Genomic DNA, 22,127 nt, shown 5'->3' with positions numbered 1-22,127 from the left:
CAGCAGGGATCCGAAAGTCAAACTTATCTCCTTACTCGACACACACACACACGCTCCGTACCGGTCAAGCAAAGTGCCGATGTAGGCAGGGAACTTTATTTGCATATTTTACCGACCGCAAATAGCCGGCCCAGTTCATCTAAGGCTTCCTTCTTCTCTCGCAGCAGCAGCTACAAACCAAAAAGGCAAGTATGCTCCTCTCCCAAACTTTGTGTGTCTGTCTGTTGGTTTGTACGGATGAGAAATCGTGACTTTTCTCGTAAAAGCAACTGTTGAGGAGCTGTGCTGGGGGAGGGAGATGAAGCAACATTTACAAAACCCTTCCACTCTCATTTTCCAGTGCCCCCTTCCCGAATGCAAATAGACCGACCGACCGACCCAAGGGGTCACAGCAGGACGGTGCAAATATTGTGTTGAAATTGAAATTATGTGCCACCCAGCCGCCTGCCCCAGCCATTGTGTGTGTGTGTGTGTGTGTGTGTGTGTGTGTGTGTGTGAGGACACAGGGATCCACGATCAGGCTTCGTCCAACAGGTCATCATCATGCTTCCACACGCGGGCGCGTTGGAGGCACGCTCGACGAACTGTATCTTTTCGATCCCCTTTGCAGCGCAACTGCAACTCAGCAGCAACGATGGTGAGGCGTTCTGATTCATGGCAAAAATTTAAAATGAAATGAAAAGTGATAACTTTCGTACCGGGTTGCACCTCCCTCTCACGAACAACTTTACACCCCAACTCAGGGGGGAAGCAGACAGATACTCGCACACATTCATTCCACACTTGCACTGGCAGCATATTTCCGCTGCGTACAGCGTGAGAGCGCCCACAGAGATCGACAATGTCTGGAGATCGTTAAATGAAGATGTTCGCCAGCTGGGTCCCGATCGGGAGGGTGGGAAGCCATCCTCAGGCACCTCCCCGTTCACCCGTTCGGGTTGCAATTAGTAATGGGGAAATATGAGAAGAGTTCTGGGTCGGCCTGTGATACCTTCGAGGCATACGCTCGGCGAACGAGCCCGGGGTCGGGATGACTTTCAGCAAACAGATGGAAAAATATGCGCATCGTACCGTACTGCAGCGCCCCTTCCCCGGCAGGGCCCGTAGTAATCGCCTTCCCAGGGGGGAAGGTGGAAAGTTAAACGGAAAACTTTGGGTAAATAAATAAAATCAATATCGCAGCTCGGGTTTTTCGGATGCTGCCCGGGGATGGATGGAAGAGCTAGCGGAAAGGAAGTGCCCAAGGTATGATGATTGGTTGGAAAAAGTTGCCTCGTTCGCATCCATTTTCGTGCACCCAGAGCCATCGTACTCGAGCTGTGCAGTGTACCGTGCCGTAGCGAACCATTTCTGCTACATACCGAGTGCGTTTCGATTGCAGCTCACCTCCCGGGAGAAGGTGAAATAAACTCCTATTACCACTGCAGTACCCCTTTTGCGTTCGCAGGAAGAAAAGGCACAGGATTTTCTAGCTGAGATGTAATCGATTGCCAAACAGTTGGTAGGTAAATTTTTCATCTATCTCCCAGAAGCAGATTGTGATGCATCGTTTTGGTAGTGTGCGTCTAAAACTTCTGCTATCGATTGAATGCCAAACAGAATACGAGATTCATTTGCGAATGTTTGCAGATTATGAGCTCGATTTAGCTAAAAATCTATGCCTCCCGTTCTTTGGAGATGAATTCCATACCAAATGAGGCATAAATGAAAGCGATCAAAACTGTTTGTGGTTTATATGGGGCGTAAGAAGGATTGAACGGAAGAAGCCCTAATGGACTGCATTTAAAGGTGTTCTATTTTTCATTTCAGATTCGTGTTAGAGTGGAGTGTTGTGAGGAATGCTCTGGAGATTGCTTGTTCTCGAAAATCGATAACAAGCCACAACAAATCCACTGGTACATCAACTGATAAGCATCCAAAGTTATTTGGTGTTGTGGTACTTAATGACCTTTGAAGTTCTGTTGTCGATCTCACTCTAAAGTTCATAAACAATAGTTGAATATTTAGTATAAATAGCTTTGTTACATGATTAATAGTATTGATAGATAGATATCCTGAGTAAGGCATATACAGATATAATTCTAATACAGGAATTGATAGGTTCTTCAACCTTTGTAGCTTAAGGATCAGCTGCAGTACCTAGATTGAGTGATTTTGGAATCAGTTTCAGGTCTGGTGTGAATCTAGATACCATTGCAGGTCCCGACGGGATCAGAATTAGTTCCAACATTGATGTGAGTTGAGGATATGCATGAATTTAACACTAGATTCAGATCCAACAGTTCAGTCTTTGCCAATGTGGGTTCAGGATCAAGTACAGCACCGGTAAGCCCTTGGAGGCAGTTCTAAGAGCTTTTTTGTAACCTTTTTTACGGAGACTTTGAGCCCAATCTTAGCCTCATTCGCCTCTTGTAATCAAGAATTCACTTTAATCACAAAATTTTACATTTTTCTTTGCAAGTGATTTGCTGCTTGCAGTTACTTTAGGTAGTTTCAAGTGCTGTATGGGTTCTAGATCAGTTTCATAACGACTATGAACCTGTCGAATGTTACATGATCGATAGGACGTTCAGAATTTTCCCTATTAATATATCAATGATTCAATCTGCTTTCAGGCACTATACATTAATTTAACATTACAAAATACTTCACGACCCATATTCACCATCTGCCCACAGTCATACAAACACATTATTCAGCGGACAACAGTAAAATAACTACATTTTAAGTCATTAACTTTGTCTCCGGCATGCACCACCGAAACACATCCCACCTTCCCCCCAAAATCACAGTTTCGATGCCGGTTTGCACCAGTGGCACAACTCCCACCTACCCTCTCTCCCCAAACCCCAAAAAGAATGCCACAAACTGCTGCATACAGACCGGAGTGAGTGCGCGCACATATTTCGCTGAACCGTGCAGAAAGTTTTGAGCCTCGAACTCTCGAAACTCTCACTCGCTCGCCACCGGGCGGATGGTTGGGTTTGCAAAATGTACCGCATGAAGCTTCCGGTTGTAGGTGTGTGTGTGCAGGACGTCGTCACCCTCCATCACCACCCCTCAGTTGGAAGGTAAATTACAAATTCCGGACGTTAAAATTTGCTTGCTAAATTTCTCACCGAGCGAGAATGCAGCGCACCACCAACGCTGGGTGCATCACTCCTTCCCCGAAGCATACTACCACAAGCACATCAAAAGCGATGGCAGAAGCGGGTGGCGGTATTGGTTGCACACATATGAAACGCGCTCCGGGGGAGGTGGGTTGCTCTGCGGTTGGAAGCTCATTTTCGCTGACGGGAAATTTTACGCCCACAAACCACCCATTTTCCCACCCAACATCCAGAAAATCCCCCCCCTCTCCCCCTCTCCTAACGTTTGAAAGGGTGAATGAATCGATTGGAGGAAATGAACGACCCGATGTCCTTCCTGCTGCTAAACGGAGAAGTAATTTGTGCGCGCTTCGTCAATGTGGTGGAAAGTTTGAGATGAGGTTGGTTTTGAAATAATTGTGCATGTCTTTTACAATAATGAGACCGATGCGAAAGGGCATCCCGGAGCGCTGAGGCGGACGGAAATTTGCAATCAATTGAAGTTGGCTGAGGTTTCCCGTCGTGTCTGAGGAATGGCTTTCGATCTAATAAGTCAAGAGTGCTCGTGGGCACACCCTGGCGGAAGCTTTCGCAGGTCATTTAATTAAATAATGAGGTCAAATTTGTGTAAATTGCAGGAAAAATGTGTATATCTAAGTAATTTTACATTACAAAATTCGAATATCCTATATTTTTCATATTTTGATACAGTTCTGGCACCTTGCAGATGAATCGGTGTCTCCTTTTTTGTTGTCTGCGAATCTCACGTATCAACCTGTTCGTGGTGCTGTTCGTTTTGCACACTTCGTTACCAAACATCTCGGTTGTTGATGGTGCCTGTTTCACTGATTGATTAGGTTGTTTGGCTAAATTATTAGTCACTTGTGTCCTCCGGTGGCATTTCGAACCGTAAAACTTCAAAAAGCGAACCATCGGTATCGCCTCACACAGGACGAACGGTTGAGTGAAAAGAGTTTCCATCGCGGTAGATTATTTTTGTTTCTTTTTTATACTTTCCACTCACTCGTTAAAACTGACGCACCGACGACAACGTGCGACTCATCTCTGTGTGCCTTGGAGGCAAAAAAAGGCTGCGACACAACACACCAACGAACGTCACAGCCATGATAAACGCAACCGATTATTACCGCCGGAGCCTTATAATGAATCGCTTGTCTCCCGTGTTTCGATGCAGACAGTGGAAGGCTGTTGGGAAGTAAATTTCATCAACCCACCGTGAAAGCCCCCAAAAGGAGGAAGAATGAGGAGAGGATGAGGAGAGGGCGGTAGGGAAATCAATCGTACTCACCTAGATCGAGCGTTTGGACGCCGTGAAATGTTTGCTGCATTAGCAGCAGCACCAGCGCGAACCGTGTCCACCACGTCGTGCAGGCATTTACCAGCACTTCCGGCGACCGTACCGCTGCCATGTTCGCATTCAAAAGTCGTGAAAAAAAACACAGACCGAACCGTTGCCCGGGTGGCCAAGGGGAATGGATGCTCCTCCTGAAATCACACGCGCTCGTTTTTTTATTGTGGCAACGTTGCTTTGCACTCTCGTTTCACCGTTTCTTTCGAATCGGATTCACTCCGCTCGTGATGGAGCTGAATCGATGCCGATGATAGACACAATACCATGCACTTACACTGCCATCTAATCACACACGCACACTCAGACACACACACTCTATCTACTTCCGGTAGCACACTGAATGCACTGGGCAGAGGAGACGACTGAATATGACGATGTCCGAAGCGATCAATTACGTTCAGGCGGGCAGGCAGTGGTCCTTCCGCGCTCTTTCTAGCCGGTGGATGCGTATGAAGAGCTCAGTTTCGGGACGATGATACCGGAACTAGTCATTTCTGTGATGGAGAAGATAAAAAACGTATGTAGAACATGATCAGTTTGTGTACATAAATCAATGCCAGGGGTTTTGTCATAGAGGAGAGAGGGAATTACCCTGAAAGGGGGTAGCTAATTGTGAGCAAAGAGTTGATTGCTTGATTGTAATTAATTCGAACAAATAGACAACTATGCAATTGAAATTTATTTTTCAATTTAATTCTGCCGTACAGATTTGAGCTTCGTACAATATTTTTAAGGCTAGATATTTCAACATTATAAAACTGAAGAATCGTAAAAATGGAACGGAATAATCACATTTTGCCTCTTTTTTTACTTCAAACATCATCAACAGCGCTGCGGTTAGAACCATAAACCTTGCGGCGGGCGAGCCTTAACCTAACTTGGCGAGAGGCGGAGTAAGAAAAAGAAATCAAGCGGAAATTGTGAGCCAAACATAACTGGGTTGTTTTTCAGCGTTGCAGAGATCCGCGCAAACAGTGCGCACCCGGGGCGTGTATGTGAGCGAGCGTGTTTTAATTACGACGGGTAAATGATAGCATAAATTTTAATTAAAATCATCTTTACGATCAGCTTTTGCACGTGGCAGGCGATTTAAGTGCTGGGCTGAGCAGATGAAGCAACGGAAAGTTCTATGCCGTGTGGAGTAGTACATCAAGAAGTAGTTGCGATAGTAAGAGACTAAGAAGTTTCTGAAAGAGTTGTTTGGAATAATCATTTCGAAAAAAGGGCAACTTTGAAAATAAAACATTTAATTGAAGGTTATGGAATGATCTTTAATACGACGACAGAAACGAACGATGAAAGAGAACATGGTTGAAATTGGATACTTCAAGCGAACAACTGAGCACTCTTCTTCAACTCAACCCGTGTAGAAGATTATGAAAATCAATCAGTTACCAGTGCTCTCTTCCATAATTACACTCTTTCGTATAACACTGACATCATCCACACGCCCTTCTTCTAAGGTCAAGGGTATCATCATCACAACCCGGGCATGAACTGCTCCAAATGTGAGGCAGCTGGCGGCAAACGCAAAACCGCCGAGCAGCTTCACTTTAATTGAATCCAGCCGGTAGCGTGACGATGCCTGGAACTGTCACTTCTGCGTTGACGGATGAGCACCGGATCGTGACTTCAATTTACGGCCCTCCCCGTTCGAGCTAAAAGTGTGATTCCTTTTCTACCACATCCCAGCCGACTGCAGTGTGTGTTTGTATGCAGATACACTCTCGCGTTGCAGATGCTGGCCAGCACACGGGGCAAATAAAAGAGTAACGCTCGCTGGACCACAAGTGGACCAGATTATTACCGCTCGTTTAGCCACTTTCGAACAGGAACGTAATCACGTTCAATGGCGCAACGCAACACTGCATTCAGCCGACAACAGATGTTGGCCGATATCCTTACGCCAACGGGGTGCGTGCCACGGTTTCATCAAAGTTCTGACCGTGCGGCAGCAATTGTGTGTGTGTGTGGCACACAAAAGCTGATGGGCCACAATGATGGGTTTTTGGCGAGCCAATTGGACACACATTGTTGAAGATGATACATTTGCAACGGTATCGGGTGGATGGATTGAAGAAACGAACGTGATTTGGAGGTTTTGGATCATAAACATCGGAAGCAGTCATATTTATTACACTGCTTTTACCGCTTCCAAACGTGATGAGAGAGAAGAAAAGGACATTAAAATGTGAATATCAACGAACAATCATTAGGAATAAAATCCTGGTCACGGCATCAATAATGTATCCCACATTTGACGCCATAAATCAAACAACATTCCTTATTCAAAATCAAACACGTCGGTTCAACATTTAACTTTAATATTGTACTCTGTTTAAACGTGTTCCACCATAAATAACGTTCCCAAGGGAAACTGTGTTCATCCACCGACACATTTCGCCATTTTTAACGAAAACCACCGCTCATCGCTTCGGTCCAAAACTGGCTATCGTTGCGCTTAAAGAGGCCCCCGCCATCTCCACGACTCATGACTCATTTCCCAACCGTGACAGCGAGCACTGCACAAACCAGAGCACTGCGCAACGAAACAACAAAGCTGCAAGAAATTAAACTCATGACTTTCGCTCGTGCATAAATTGATCCCATTAAAATCCATTACCCGCACAGCACCGTCTCTGCCGTCACCGTCGGCCGCCGCTTTGCGCGATGATGGAGCCGCGCGGATCGATCGTGCGCACACGCACGCATTAGCCAAGGGAAGAAGCGAACGACCGAAAAGTACAACCACACAAAAAAAAACAGGAACAGGGTCCAACTTCTCCCACAGAGGTGTACAACAGCAATCCTGTTCGTCGGGGTTCGATCGGGGTCATAATTTCCTGACCCGGTCCCAGATCGCGACCGAAAAAAAAACAAACGCCCGGACACGGTGCACGGCACAAAATCGCGAGTTTACCTTCATCCCCCATCGTGGACCGTAATCGCGTGGAAGCCTAATAAATTACCGTAACACCGTGTACGTGACGGATATTGTGCTGATCGGTTTTTGGGGCGGACCGGTAGGGCGAAGTGCATCCGATGAATGGCTGTTGGAAAGGGAACCTTCGTAGGATCATAGACCACGTCATTTCGGGTGGGGAGGATGAAACCGACGGCACCCGGTGATGTGCGGCTGTGTAGAATGTTGTCTCGCTGTCACGACCATTCAACTCCGCGCGGCAAGATGGGTCGGCGAGAGCTCGGCAAGACACTACCCAGGCTGGCCGGTCTGTGGGATGCAATTAATAAATAACAATCGCCCAAATGCAGCCGTACGGAGTATAGGGAACCATGCTTCCGTGTCGATACCGTGGCACATGTTGCATGCACAGCCTCTGCACGGCGGGTCCCGGGGTAATTCGATTGTGCATGTGCGAGTCTTGTCGCTCACAACACATTACGCCTGAACGGAAACGAAACCACACGCAGATGGTGTAACGTGTCGTGTTGGTACAACAATTCAAGCAAGAGCGGGGGCAAGGGGCCGAGGCTTTTCAATTAAATGGCTGACCTGTTGTTACATCGCGATCGCATCGCGGGGAAAGGGGCTTTATCGCAGCCGGAGACGCTGTATTGTGGAATGCTAGAGATAGCCGGCCGGGTGAACTGGCGTGGAAGTTTCCAAGAAGCGGCCATAAATCATTGGAAATCTTTAAATCGGTAAAGAATAAAGGATCTCCAAGGCAGTTTGTGGTTTGTGTGAGTTTTTTTGCTTAATGAATGCGAAATTAATCTTAGAATCTTAGAACCAGCGACAACAATGCAGAGGGTGAGATTTTGATGGGTGTCTGCGAAAGGTACATTATTCATTCACCGATTTGTGCGAATCGAAGAATGACAATGCATTGGCACACAACTCATGCAGTTTGGGCACGTACAGCCGTTGGCACCTTACTGTTGAACGCAATGCTTCAAGGTTAGACGCAAGCGAAGAGGCGGTAAAAGATAAATAAACTAAATTCCAAGAAGCGGAGATTTGTTGCTCGATTTTGCATTTCGATGAGATTGGTGGTGAGTTTTAATGCGACTTTTGTGAATATTTTTCAAAATTTTAGGTTCGTCTTTATGCAGTCGTGTAGGTTTAAAAAAAATTGTATGATGTTAGCTTCAACGACATTTTCAGCTGGCCCTTTTGATACTCAAATAGGTTTAATTTTAGATTAGCAGACATAATTTTGTTCGTGTTTTAAAATAGTACAAGAATTTTGATTTATCTGAGATAGAAGTTCACAAATTAAGTGATATTATCTTTTTTATATGATGTTTTGGTATTATTTATTAGTTTTGGTATATTATTTATATGATGTTTTGGTTTTATAAAACATATTTCTTATATTTTGTTACTAAAACTTTATTATTTTTTTATTTATTTTTTTATTCAATTTTAATGCACATGACAAACCATTACATACGAAACAAACTATTTGCATAACTAAATTAGATAATACGTCCTCAAATCCAAACAAACTACCAGAACAGTTACTTTGACACAAAACCAAGATAATTAATTATCTTTTTGAAAATGAGAGTTTGATTTAATCTTTATTTATGACACTAGAAAACGATAGAAGCACAACGATATACTATCATATAAGAATAAAATGCAATGGAACATGGAAAGTGTATCAAAAAAGTTCATTAGCTTATATCAAAGTTTGCTATTTGTTAATGATACGGACATTTCAATAGACAAATAATCAGTTTTTCATCACACAAATGTAAAAAAAAAACACTTTTTGCTCATCGCTCTTAACAATTCATACAAATTATCAACTGTATTTTCAAAAATCTCATCTCATATAAATATAATCCTGAGGTACATAATCCACAAAACGGTTGCGCTCAATTATTGTCCTTCATCTTGCTAACCTGCCCCACTGCGATAACTAACTTCCCTAACAACCGCACCCACTCTCCAGTACAACCATTACCATCAACCACCAAATAGCCATCGTAAAAATGCACGCGAATGCTGCCCTTAAGCATCATAAAGTATGCTTACTTTACGCCATGGAAAATAAAGCACTTCTGCTACACAAACGCAGCAAGGCCAAACGGTCATGACCAGACCGAACATGAAAAACTCTGAACTTTTGCAATATTCGATGGCAAATCATAAAATAAAGCGAAACAAAAAAAAACATAAGCAAACACAAACATGCCAGAAAAGCAATGTTCATGATGATGATGATGATCGCTCGGAAATAAAAAAAGCCCTGATCTCATAACGCAGCGAAAAGGGAAATCGAGATGGTAAGCACTTTTTGGAAACGTGTGCAATATTTTCGGGAAAATGGGTGGGATTCGTACGCACCCGGATACTGCACAGCCGGAAAGATAAATAAACGCAGCAATAAGGTAATAAAACAATAATACACACGCACTGCCATTTAAATCGATTGCTGTGGATTCGATCGGTGGTTGCCAGTGAATTGAAGTAGACGCAAGTACGTGAATTACAATTTTAGAGAATGAGTGCAGTTTTAAGGTAATGTTCTTTTTTATATATATTTTACCATCTTTTACCAACAACTCATGAATATACTAAGCACACACTCGAGTAGAAATTGTGGTCCAGTAATCTAAATTGACAGCATTTAAGAAGATTACAACAAACAACCAATAATGCTCGCTACGCTGGACGGTAATCTTTCAATTGATTAGTTCCTTCAATTCGAAAATCAAACATCAACCGAAGCGATTACGCCCGATCAGGTGGAACGAATAATGCTGCTCGGGTAAATCGGTGCTACAACACACCGTCAAGCACACTTCACCCCGGGGAGAGCGCTATCCTGGAAGTGTTTAATAAGGATAATGTTTTTTTTCTTCTTTCTTCTCTCCCTCCTTATGTGCCACTCCCGTTCACTAGTTACATCGTCGCTAGGATTAGTGTGAAAAGCAAAATAATTCCCACTTTCCCCAACCCAACTTACTTCGGCCTTCGGCAAGAGGATAAATCTCCCTCGTGTAGTGCACTCTCCTTCAGGTCGGCGTTTCGTGTTCAGTGATGTGACGGAACCACCACACCTTTCGAGCGTGAACAGATACAAACCACCAGGGGGAAGCAGCCATTTTGAGGTGCAAAATCAAACGTCACTCGACCGGTGGGTCGTTCCATGCCACTAGCGCGGTGCCTCGTATGTCATGTTTGCGGCGTCTTGTGACGCTTTCCCGCACAACACCATTACCACCGGGGCAGTGCTCGTTAACCGCACATGCACGTAATTAACGAACCCGGCCTGCACATTATCATGTACTGCCCCTCTCATCGGCCACTCCATCCATCTAAGGGAACAGCAGCAATTGCTACTGCACGAAACGCCAACGCGGGAGAGGCGCACAATGGTGGGGAAGGTTTAGTATTGATTAATTAAAAAAGCATGCAACCTTCTTCTTCAACCTTTGCGCCCAGGTGTGCAGATTGCGTGTTAAAGGAAGCGAGAGGGAGACCTACTTTGAGCGACACATTGTGCGCTTTCGATCCTTCCAGGCGAGTTGGTAGAATCTCCCCCCGGTGGGACATTCTCAGATCCACCGTCCCCTGTGTTTGCCGCTTCATTTCATTGGGTGGTGCATATTCCGGAAGATGATGAAAGTATGGCGGCTTCCGTCAGGACGATGATTTTCCATCCACCACGACGCCGCATGCACGAAAGGAAACATTTGTGCATGCTACACCGACATAAAGCAGCGGCCCGTTTTCGCCCACCCCAAGTCAAAGTCCTGGCCGTGGGTGCAGTGGATAGGAGGTGCAGTTACGGCGTGCGTGCTAATGACGGTTTCTTTGGGGGTTGTTCTTGTTATGCACCCTTTATCCTGTATCATGGTGGGTGTGGTTGAGTGTATAACAGCGAAAAAAATGGAGTATCCGTGTACCTAGTTTCCCCATTCAACAGGGAAGCCGGTAAGCGAGTGTCCTCGAGAGCTGGCAAATTATATTCTGAAGTGTTTTGCCTTCTCGTTTGCCGAGTGGAGCGAAAATAAAGTGTAGGTCAAACTATTTCCATTGCGCTAGAATGGAAGTTGGAAACTATTCCACAGAAAACATTACCATAAACGCTAATAAATTCTAACTTATTCCCATCTGCATATCGGTGCATTGTATCGTTGGAAAGGGGTATATGGGTCAACCTGTGTTCTTAATATCGTAGTAATAATATAGAAAAATATACATGTTTTTCGCTATTTCTATCGAAGGTAACCTCTAATACCAAGTAAATAGATAATGGTACAATAACCTTCCCTAATCCACGATTACACGGCCGTAATATGACGCCTTCAATGTGGCATTTACATGGAGACAGGACACGATCTAACACAGAAACCCATCAAACACGACATTCCAAAGAACCACCGAAGCGAACCTATCTCCGCGAGACACATGACGATGGTGAGATCTTCCTTGCTCGCCCTAGAAAATCCCCGGAATTCCACCGAAATGGATGCTATCATTCACTCTCGCCCCAGCAAATATTCATGGTTAATAACTACGCTTCCCTCTTCTCATGTACAAGACGTTTGCTTTCCCATTCTTCTCCAAACGTCCAACACCATCCCAAAACTCGACTCCAGAACCGTCTCGAATAGAATAGAAAGATCCCGGCATATTAACTCATCCGATTAGCAGCAGCAGCAGCAACCGCGCCACTTCCGATACGCTTCAGTGCATCCGTATGCCAGCTTAAATGCGAGCAAAATAAAGATGATGATGAATCTTCCCGCGTCAGATTTTTCGGCAGCTCTCGAGCGTGTGTATGGGTTTTGTTGTAGGCCCGGGTTTGATGCGCGGCTTTTCCCACGTCACTCAATGTTGCCACCGTCGGGGATGTGGGGTGTGTCGTTCTGGCTTATTGTAATTCCAGCACATCGCCTCCTAGAACATCTGTGAGCCAAGGGAGCCAGCAAAAGATTGGCAAAGATATGCCCCTGCAGAGTCCGCTCCGAATCCCATGACACGCCTTCGCTTCCTTGGGGAGGCTGCCGCCTCCGGCTATCGTTTACTTTCACTCTCGCTCGCTGGTCTCGATCGATTTTGGCTCATATTTCGTATCGAGACGGGGTTTGGAATCTTTCTGACGAGATTCCGAAAATACACACCAACTCCTGCATGGTGGAGGCGCTTTGGTGTCAGAGAGGAAGCGGGAAGCGAGATCTTCATGCCGTGCGTCGCGAAATTCGAAACGTTTGCCCCGTTCGCCCCGCTGCACGCGGGATTGGGGATAACACGCGTGCGTTCGCGCATTATTTTTGGTCCGCCCGTCCGTACGTCGCGCGTTGGAATGTAAATAAACATAACGCGGGGAAAATATTTGACTTTCCAAGCCGCGCCGCCGCCAACCGGTCGGGTGTGTTGGGATGTCGTACAGTTGCGGATGGATCGGCAAGATGAGGTAGAGGTGTCCCGTGATGTGTTTGTGTGTGTGTATGTCTTCCAGCACACGGTGAGAGTTAGTTTTGACGAAGGATGAGCTCGTGAAAGATTTGCGACATTTGAGACGGTTCGTTGTTCGCATTGAGCGGGTTTTTTCACATTATCTCGTCGATGCAGGAGTTTATCTTTCGACAGGAATCGTTCATCAACCCGAGGGAAGAGGTGTGTTGTTGTGTGATGAAGGGTTTATGAGCAGTGAATGATTGGTTACTATTGGTAAAGTGAATTTGAGAATCGCGTTTTCCAATTGGATCTTGAGGACAGGGTTTGTTATGAGTAAGAACATTCAATATGACTCAATAGCATACACATTACGACTCCCGAAAGAACAATGAGCCAGGAATGTACTTCTGAGTGACTAACAGTTTCTATCACCTTCGCCAAGACATGATGCAAATCAGAATCATCCTTTTGCGTCCAATAATAGATCTTTATCGTATCCAGTTACTCGACCTCGTATGCATCGCCTTCAATTTCGGACCTAGTATCCGCCGTCCATCTTTCACTCGCCCACACTCTCGCTCTGTGTCTCACTACCTCCAAACCTTTAAAAGGCACCGAAAACACCCGAAACACTGACCATACGTACACACCGGTACACAGGCCTGTTACCAAACCCCGTTGCACGGGGGGAATATTTAATGAAATCAATCGCATTCCGTTTGGGTCACCCCGCGCGATCGACGTGGATCGCTGGCGACGGAACAATCTTCCACGAAAACGTGCACGAAATGTGCCGTGACCGGGCGGTGGGATCGATGACATCGAATCGAAAAGATCGGAAGAGGGTAGATATACGATGCGATGTGTTGTGGGGGATATACACACAGCACGCCAGGGCGCATCTCACCTGCAACCGCAGGAAGCGGAACCATGTTCTCCGGCGTGGCTCGGAATGATTAATGGGCTCGGCGAAGAGGATTCCGGTGTTTCGTGATTGAGCGTTTGCTGCCGGTCGTTTGGCGAAGAACTCGAAGCGAGCAATAGATGTTTTATAGCCATGTACTGTAACACGGACTGTGGCGTGGACGATTGGGGAGAGAGTAAATCGTACCTGAATCGATTCCATAATGAGCTGCTCTTTTCGCAGAGGATTAAGAGCGGTTCCGCGTCGGGTTGGTAGTGATCCTGGAAATCAATGCGTGACTTCTATGTTTTTGTATGTGCCTTTGGATTGACCAGTTGATAACGATTTTTATAGATTAAGTGCATCAGGCTTTATGGAAAGGAATTCTACCAGATTTATACACTATTTAATTTATTGCTCAAGAAGATATGTTTTCGACATTACTTTTAAACATTATTGCATTCTATTACTATAAAAACATTCAAAGCTAAGAATGCACAAATTCCACTTAATGATTATTACTTTGAACCAGTTGGAAAAAAACCCTATTCCACTCTATTCCTCTCATGTCAGACGACTGCAAAAACGATTAATTTACTTCTCAACACAAAGCGCTCATTTTACTCTCTGCCACCGATAAACCTTTGGCCCATCAACTGGGACAACACTTTTTGTCGATGTTTTGTGTATTACTTCCCACTCAATGGCGGCACAAATTGACTGCAACTACTTTGCATTCCAGTGCCAGCAGACGCAACAGAGGCCCGACCATTCATGGAGATGATCAACCCAGAGAGCAGCCTTGGCAGTAAAACCTCGTAACACTTTCACCGTGACCAATGCTAGGGGACCAATTTCAAACAACACTCCCTGTAAAGGGACACTGGCCACACGCGCTCGCATTCACACACTTCATTCCGAGAAAAAGGGCTGCAAATAGTCACCAAAGGCTGGGCAAAACAAAAAATATATACAAGAGACCCACCCAACTCCACCGCCTGCAGTTGGAAACTGATCTGCATCGCTTGACAAGTGTGTCGACAAGCGTGTGATGGACAGGACACGTCCCCGGGCAGCACACTCGGTCTCGACTGATGGATGTGGTCAATAAAAACTCTAATTAATTACCAGCAACATCCATCATATCATTTTAAATGAATCAAAGGAGGTTATTTAATTAGTGTGCCCATGAGTTCGGTTCAGCTTTGCCTTTGCACCGTGACGTTCAACCGTACGCTCTCCTCCTTCCTTTGGGGGATATCTGTGGGGTGTTGTACTTTGGAGCATGTTTTTAACGAAACGTCTGCTACACGATTGCTCCAATGAGGAACGAACAGTTGCTGGGAGGGTTAGAGAGCGGTTTGAATTCAGTTCACGCTCAACTAGGTTTTTTGTTGCTCAGTGTGTGTGTGTGTGTGTGAATGGCCTTTTTTAATATGCTATTACCTCAAACACTTTGCCCAGGGGGGGTTGAGAGTGGGATGAGTTGCTTGGGGGATACGGATGGCGAACCTACCCAGAAGCAATAAAGCTTTATTGCAACCTTTCTTCTTTTTTTATGCACGTGACACACACACACACACACACACACACACACACACACACACACACACACACACACACACACACACACACACACACACACAGGACGTTCAACCATCTTGTGCCCCGAAAATTCTAATGCCCTCTGCGCCGCCCTTCTTGTAACGTGCCTGCGCCCAACCCAACCACTCGACTCACTTGCTTTTGATGTAATTTTCGGCAGGCAGCGCCTTTTAAGCAACCACATGTGAAAGATGTGAGGCAAACGCTACTACTACTACTGTTACTGCCATGATGCGACGTGTGCTAAGCAGGCGCCATCGCGGGAAGGATATGAGCTCATGAGCGTTTTGAATCATGCAACGATGTTTTACGAAGTTCGGGCGTGTTTTACTTTTTTTTTGCTTGCCCTTCCTAGCTAAACGTTCTTAACCGACCTAGTAGTAGCGGAAGAAAGCGAATAAAGTCCTTGCCGTGACGTGCGGTACTGTGCAGGATGGGTAGAGGGCCGTTTCGTACACTGTGTCATAGGAGCCTTTTTTTGCACACCAACAGGAACAGTTAAAATCAGCATTTGTCGTCTTTTTTGTGCGTTCGTGAAGGTTCCGACAGCAGTCAAAGTCATCATCATAACCAGCATTGATGCAAGATCTAGTCTACGAGATTGTTAAAAGGGATCGTTAGTTGAGGTCATTACGCTTATGTGCACGGTTTTATCGATTGGGCAGTGAAGGCGGGGCGAGGAAGAGCATATGACAGGCAGAAAATATATTTAAATTTGTCTTACATTTGGTGTTGATTTGTACTACTTTTTCACTACCAAACTAAGTCGAAATCAAACTTTTTTGTTGTTTTTTATGTATCTGTTCAAATTCTTATATCTTTAGCTGTTTATTAACTCTATTTTTTTCATGTTTTATACTTTTATATTGCATTTTTCAAGTAATTTTAGTAACTCGAGGTTTGAAATATTTTATCAATCTTTAAATCACTTTTCTACAAATGTTGCTGAAACGTTCCCCATTTGTGTTATTCTATTAGTTTCTTAATATTTCACTATTATGTTATACTCTTTTCATATGAAAATTATTTATATTTTTAATCAGTTTACTCAAGTGTAACTATAATAAAAATAAATGTACTGAGCTCAACAATAAAAATCAACTTTTTTTCATCATTTGTGGTCTGGCAATCGATAAAATCAAACCATTCACAAGAAAGGTCACACACCTATTGCAAAAGCGAACCTCAGTTTATCACATTTTGATAAATTGCATTGTGCTTCCCCGTACCCAATCCATCCTCACTTTGCATAATGGTGTGACAGCACACACAGACACTCACTCAGAGCCTTGACTTTCGATCGGGTATGATTGCAACCAAACCGAAAATGGGGAAGGGTGGCAACGGTGGAAGCAAAATGTGAAGCAAAACCCTTTACGAAAGCGAAATTGAAATTGCACAAAGTCTGACATGAAAAGCATTAGCAATGCCACTGTGTGGAGTGGCATCAGAAAATAAGGGAGAAAAAATTTTGAAAAGTAGAAAACACAGTTCCACAAACTATAAGAGAAAGAAAAACTTTTCACAGCTTCACAGCAGTTTCAACAGCACATCGTGGTACAGCGGGAATTCGCTACTACCATGTGCGAACAACGGTCTCATTTTCACATACACACCGTGTACTGACATCGCCCTGTGCTCGCACCTTCCGAATCTTGGGTGTGTCCCGATTTGCATCACCCAAATGCCGGAACTCGATAATGGGAATGCAGTTTTCTCACCGACAAATCTTCGACCGGAAGTGGTGGTTGGTGCTGTTTCGTTTCCTCCTTTTTCCTGGGGAGACACACGCTCGAGAGCACTGCTCTCGGCTGTAGGGCGTTTGGAAAGCTTCCGTGTTTTCACACAGCACGTATGCACAGAAAATGGCAGAGAAAATACGGACGGACACACTGCTCAGGTCGCACCCGGGGTTTGAAGAAGCCCGCCGTACCAGCGGAGACCACAAAACTATTCGATCGCTTTTGGTTTCTAAATTATAAACCCGGCGACCTATGTCACGGGCAGGAAACGGACCGTGTGCGAAAGTCTTTGGCACCCGTAAGTCTTCCCTTTTTGCGGCATCGTGCGGCTTCTCTAGCTCTGAGTTCTTTTCAATTTCATTCTGGCACCTGGAAAACCGGGGTGGCAAAAGTTTTCTTTGCACCGGGCAAAAAGTGCACGAGGAGTGCCAGGCTCCGGAGAAGAAACAAAACTTTGAGCTCCATTTAGCTTTACGGAGGATGAGGTGAGCTCTAGCTACGGTAACTGCTGCCCCACTGCCTGACTGTGGAGTAGAGGTAAAGTGCAGCTAAAAAGGAAATCACCAAACACATAGAGAACGAGGGGCATTCAGCATGGAACAAGATTTTGACACATTGATGCTTCTTTATATGGTGTGTGAGTGGGAGATTTTTTCCAAGTTCTCCACTGCCAACACACATCTTCAATTCGTGATGCATTTCTATCGAACGGCAGAAAGCGTTGAAGGAAAAGGGCTTAAGGTGAACATTTTTCAACCCGCCCTTTTGTACCAGCATCCTTTCTTTGAATGTCTCTGAGTGATTCTCTTTTCTTTCATTTGGTGCTGAAAGATGACGATTGTATAAGGAATAAATGCACTTGTTTTTATGTTCGAGTCGTTCTAGGTAGTTAAGAGTTTCTCGTCTCTTTCGAGCAGAGAATGAATTGTTTTTAATTAATGTTCAAATTTTGTATTCAAAGTTCTCTTACAGAAAAAATGCTTTACCCAAATTAATAAGGGAAAATTAATGAGTAGAGTTTTCATAATGTTTTATGATCACAGAGGCTGTTTTAATGTAGTTTTTCCTTCCAAAACTATTCAGATAGTAAATCAGTTTAAGTATGTATCGAAGTCATTTTGACAATTTATCATATTTTTGATGTCATACCACAAAATAAAACTAAACAATTATTTAAAAAAAAAACAAAATTTGGATGTTAATCCAGGTTTAGAAGGACGCGGATAAGATTGTGAACCGAGCAAGAAAAAAAATATATATAAAAATAGTATCAAAGACACAACTTTCTCGACAAAACAAACAGATCCAGCAACAAATCAAACATGTTCTAAGTAATAACATATTTAAATCTAAACAATCGAGCCTTCCTTAACGTTAGTAATTAACCTACTCTCCTAATACCTTCACGCTTTGATGACTTTTAAGCGTGAAGTATCAATCCCACTTAATCTGTTCCCCGGAAAAATCCAATCTTACATCATCATTCTACTTCTAGCAGCCTAGAAAAGGCTTGAATTTCACGTTCCCCAAGACGATCGTCGATCGATTCAACCGCTTCTGGGAAAATTTTCCCTCTAGCACCCGCTTTTGCAAGATCGCATCTCGCAAGTGTTTGCAAGTGTGTGTTTGTGTGTGTGTCGACGAGCCAGAACCAACGCGAGAGCTACACGAGGCCTCACCCAAAACTCCCCATTACCCCTTCCCCACGGAGGCAGTGTTACGGCTCTCTGGTTCGATTGAATTATAGCGAGCATTAGTGTAAATGTTTACGACTATTTGTTGTTCTTCCGCTTGCCGCACAGAATTCTGCCAAACGGAGCAGCAGCTTCGGAGAAACATTTGCATCCCGTACCACCACCACCACTCCACAACCGGACGCGCGCACGATGATGTAGTGTGTTTTGCAGCGGCAGCAATCGAACGGGTTGTACTGCCATCACCGGGGGAATCATTGCGCAATGGTGCAAGAGCAGCAGTTAGTTCGGGGTGCGTCCAAAAACACATCTTCAACCAAAGGCAGCACACAACTCCACCAGATACGCACACACGCCAGCTCATCAAGAAATCTTGAACCGGGGGGGAGGTTCATAAATTGTTTCCAATAATAGAGGAAGCCAACTTTGAGACATAAATTTTACGCCCCGACTGAATCTGCAGTACCGAAAGCGAGCGCGGGTTGCGCTTTGATCTTCTTTCCCGTTGGCTGTGTTGGTTTGTTATCTTAAAACGCGGCACTGATTGCGTACATTTTACTAAAAGCTTTTCCTTTTTTTGCTGGAAGTGCAAGAAACAATAAAGCGTATCGAAATCGATTATTGTTTCTAAAAATTCTGAAACGATGATGCATGATTCGCTTCCTTCATCAGCACATTAATCCCGGTATGTTCGCTTGTGCTGATCGCGTTTCTCTGGACCACGCGTCATGACGATGCAAGTAATGTCTTCAAATTGATATAATTAATTTTTCACAACTTTTCTATCGCTGCATAGGGGGTAGCATATGCAGCCGGATGCATCAGTGCATTTCGTGACTCACAGCAATATCTATATATTTAGCAACAGCCGTCAAACACGACCCCTTCCCCCAAAACCCACACACAGAGACCGATCGAGCGAACACGCGAGATTCGATTTTCCCCAGCAAGATGAAATCAATTTTCCGCCCTTCCCCATTCGGCCGGCCAGAAACCATCGCGTCGTGTACAAACGAAACAAAATAAATATGAAAAACCCTTTCAAAAACAGACAGCATCAGCACAGCACGGCAGCAAATCATTCACGGAAACCCCCGCGGAAGCAGCACACACACAAACACACACAACACTGCACAGCACAGTGGATGATGCTGTAGGCAAGCTGTACATTTGAAACATGCGAAAATTGTACTTTTCACCGTTCACAGCGAGTGTGTGTGTGTGTGAAGGTAAAGTTTTCCACACACCAGTCGGCATCGGGTCCGTTCGGTCGGTTTCGCTTTGGTCGCATTTTCCGTATGTTTTTTGGCTGGGTGGCGGCCACCGCGTGCATTCGCTTTTTTATTCTGTCTTGCACTGCTCTATGTTGGCAGATGAAATAAAAATGAACCCGAAGCTAAACACCGGTGGCAAGGAGTAGGTGGGCCAGGATGGCGGAATTCAAAAGCGGGAAAAGCGGAAGTGAAAAACGAAAACGCGCGCACGCCCGCGATGATTAATAGCTTCAGCTCAGTGAGCGAATTAGGGAAGCGATATCTGCACTTGCTGTACCATTCGGTGTTATAGCAGCGGGAAACTTGTGTTTGGAAATGGTAAAACACGGGAAAAAAGTGTGCACAGAGCAGCTGAAACAAAACGGTGTGTCAGGGTGTGTGTGTGTGTGTGTGAATGGAATTGCTTCAATTAAGGAGTCTATAACTTCCGTGCAAAATACACACTCGAATGCATTCCCACACACGTGAGGTAGGGGGATAAAAATGGCCATTTTATATAACTAAATGGGTAAAAGTCGAAGAATTTGGATAATTCAATCTATGTTACAACAAAAAGCAAAATATGTTTGTTTTAACGCATTTTTTTATGAATTTAATATATTTCATTTTGAGGTACATAAAAAAAGCTAAGGTTTATTGTATTCATAGTAGTTCTGAAATCAAAATTGGCTCCGTAATCAGAATCAGCTCCGGAATCGGAATCGAGCAGGGAATTGCAATTTGTTCTGGTAACAGAATCAGTATTGACTCCAGAATTGGAATTAGTTCCGGAATGAGAATCAGTTCTTGAATTTAAATAAGAAGTTTCATAACCTAAATAAGTCCGGGACTCTCCATAAGATTGGATCGTTTACAAGTAGATTATGATTCCTAGCATCTATCAATACGTATCATCATTGGACACAAACGACTATTCTTATGGGAGATGCCGGAACTGACTCCGATTTCGAAGCCGATTCTGATTTCGGAGGGAAATCTGATTTCTTAGCCGATTTCAATCCCGGAACCAATTTCGAATCCGAATCCAATTCCGATTTCGAATCCAATTCCGATTCCGAATCCAATTTCGATTTCGGGGCCCATTCCGATTTTGGAGCCAATTCCCGAACCGATTCTGGAGCCGATTCTGGAATCGATTCCAGAAACTGATTCCGGACCTACTATCCGGAATTAACTTCAGAAAACTTCGGAGCTAGCCGGAATCGATTCCGATGAAAACTTAATTTTTCCCATCACTAATTCAAAGCTATTGTGCCTAACGATTCTGATGACTTATCTTATTTATAAAAAAAATTCTCCATAAATTAACAGCTGACATTGGTAGGCAACATTTTTGATATTTTTATGCAAATAAGATATTTTTTGTATTATTTTATGAACTTTTAGTTTTCTTTAAAATCGTAAGTGTATAAAGTTGTTTAAATGATGGTATTTCCATGCAATTATTATTGAAGAAATTGGACACTTTTGATTTCTGTGACCTATTCAGTCAAAATTAACCATCCCATAGACATGACACATATTTAATTGCTCAAACCTCAACCCTTATCTACGTTTCATTTACTCGAACAAAGCAAACCCACAATCGGAACTTCCCAAAACGTACGAAGTTCAAAGCAATCAACCGAATGAGTTGTAAGTTGCACCGCCAACCCATGGCACTTCCCCGCCCTGTAAATGGTCAGGAAGTTGGAGTTGCTCAGTGCGCTTCTTGGATAAGCATTGCAACAAATATGCCCAAACATCCGACACAACGCCCAAAAACCCCAACCGGCTACACCGAAGATTTCATGTCTTTGCACTGATCAAACAAACATCAGCACCGACCTCCTTCTCCGCTCCGTGGTTGGACAAACCTGTCGGCATCACAAACTCTCGGTAGCGTTGTACCGGGCACGATAAATACACTTAACCTCAAAAGTCAGGCACGTGGGTATACGGGGTAGGAAGAGTTAAAAGCATCTTCCGCTCCAAGTTCAAGAGGATGCGGTACAAAACAACAACCGTCAAAGATGGATTGTTGCGTAAAAGTTTGGCCAAATTACAGGCCAGCGCCGCAGAGCTGTA

The 22,127-nt window shown here is 44.3% G+C and overlaps 1 protein-coding gene across 7 annotated transcripts in view; it reads right to left on the bottom strand.

The window, feature by feature from the left end:
* The window catches only part of LOC4578049 (discoidin domain-containing receptor tyrosine kinase B), a 253,601-nt gene that overhangs the window by 142,319 nt on the left and 89,155 nt on the right, over positions 1-22,127 (bottom strand). For all 7 annotated transcript variants that reach the window (XR_009765848.1, XR_009765849.1, XM_061655110.1 and 4 more), the window contains one exon: positions 4,399-4,955. Coding sequence is in view for 5 of the 7 variants with exons in the window: in XM_061655110.1 (XP_061511094.1) it covers positions 4,399-4,519 (121 nt within the window). In the remaining 2 variants the exon portion in view is untranslated. The remainder of the gene's footprint in view (positions 1-4,398; positions 4,956-22,127) is intronic.

Source organism: Anopheles gambiae, chromosome 3 (genome assembly GCF_943734735.2).
Source record: "Anopheles gambiae chromosome 3, idAnoGambNW_F1_1, whole genome shotgun sequence".
Taxonomy (NCBI): domain Eukaryota; kingdom Metazoa; phylum Arthropoda; class Insecta; order Diptera; family Culicidae; genus Anopheles; species Anopheles gambiae.
Note: the sequence above shows the minus strand (reverse complement) of the source record. Positions and strands in the feature narration are given on the sequence as shown.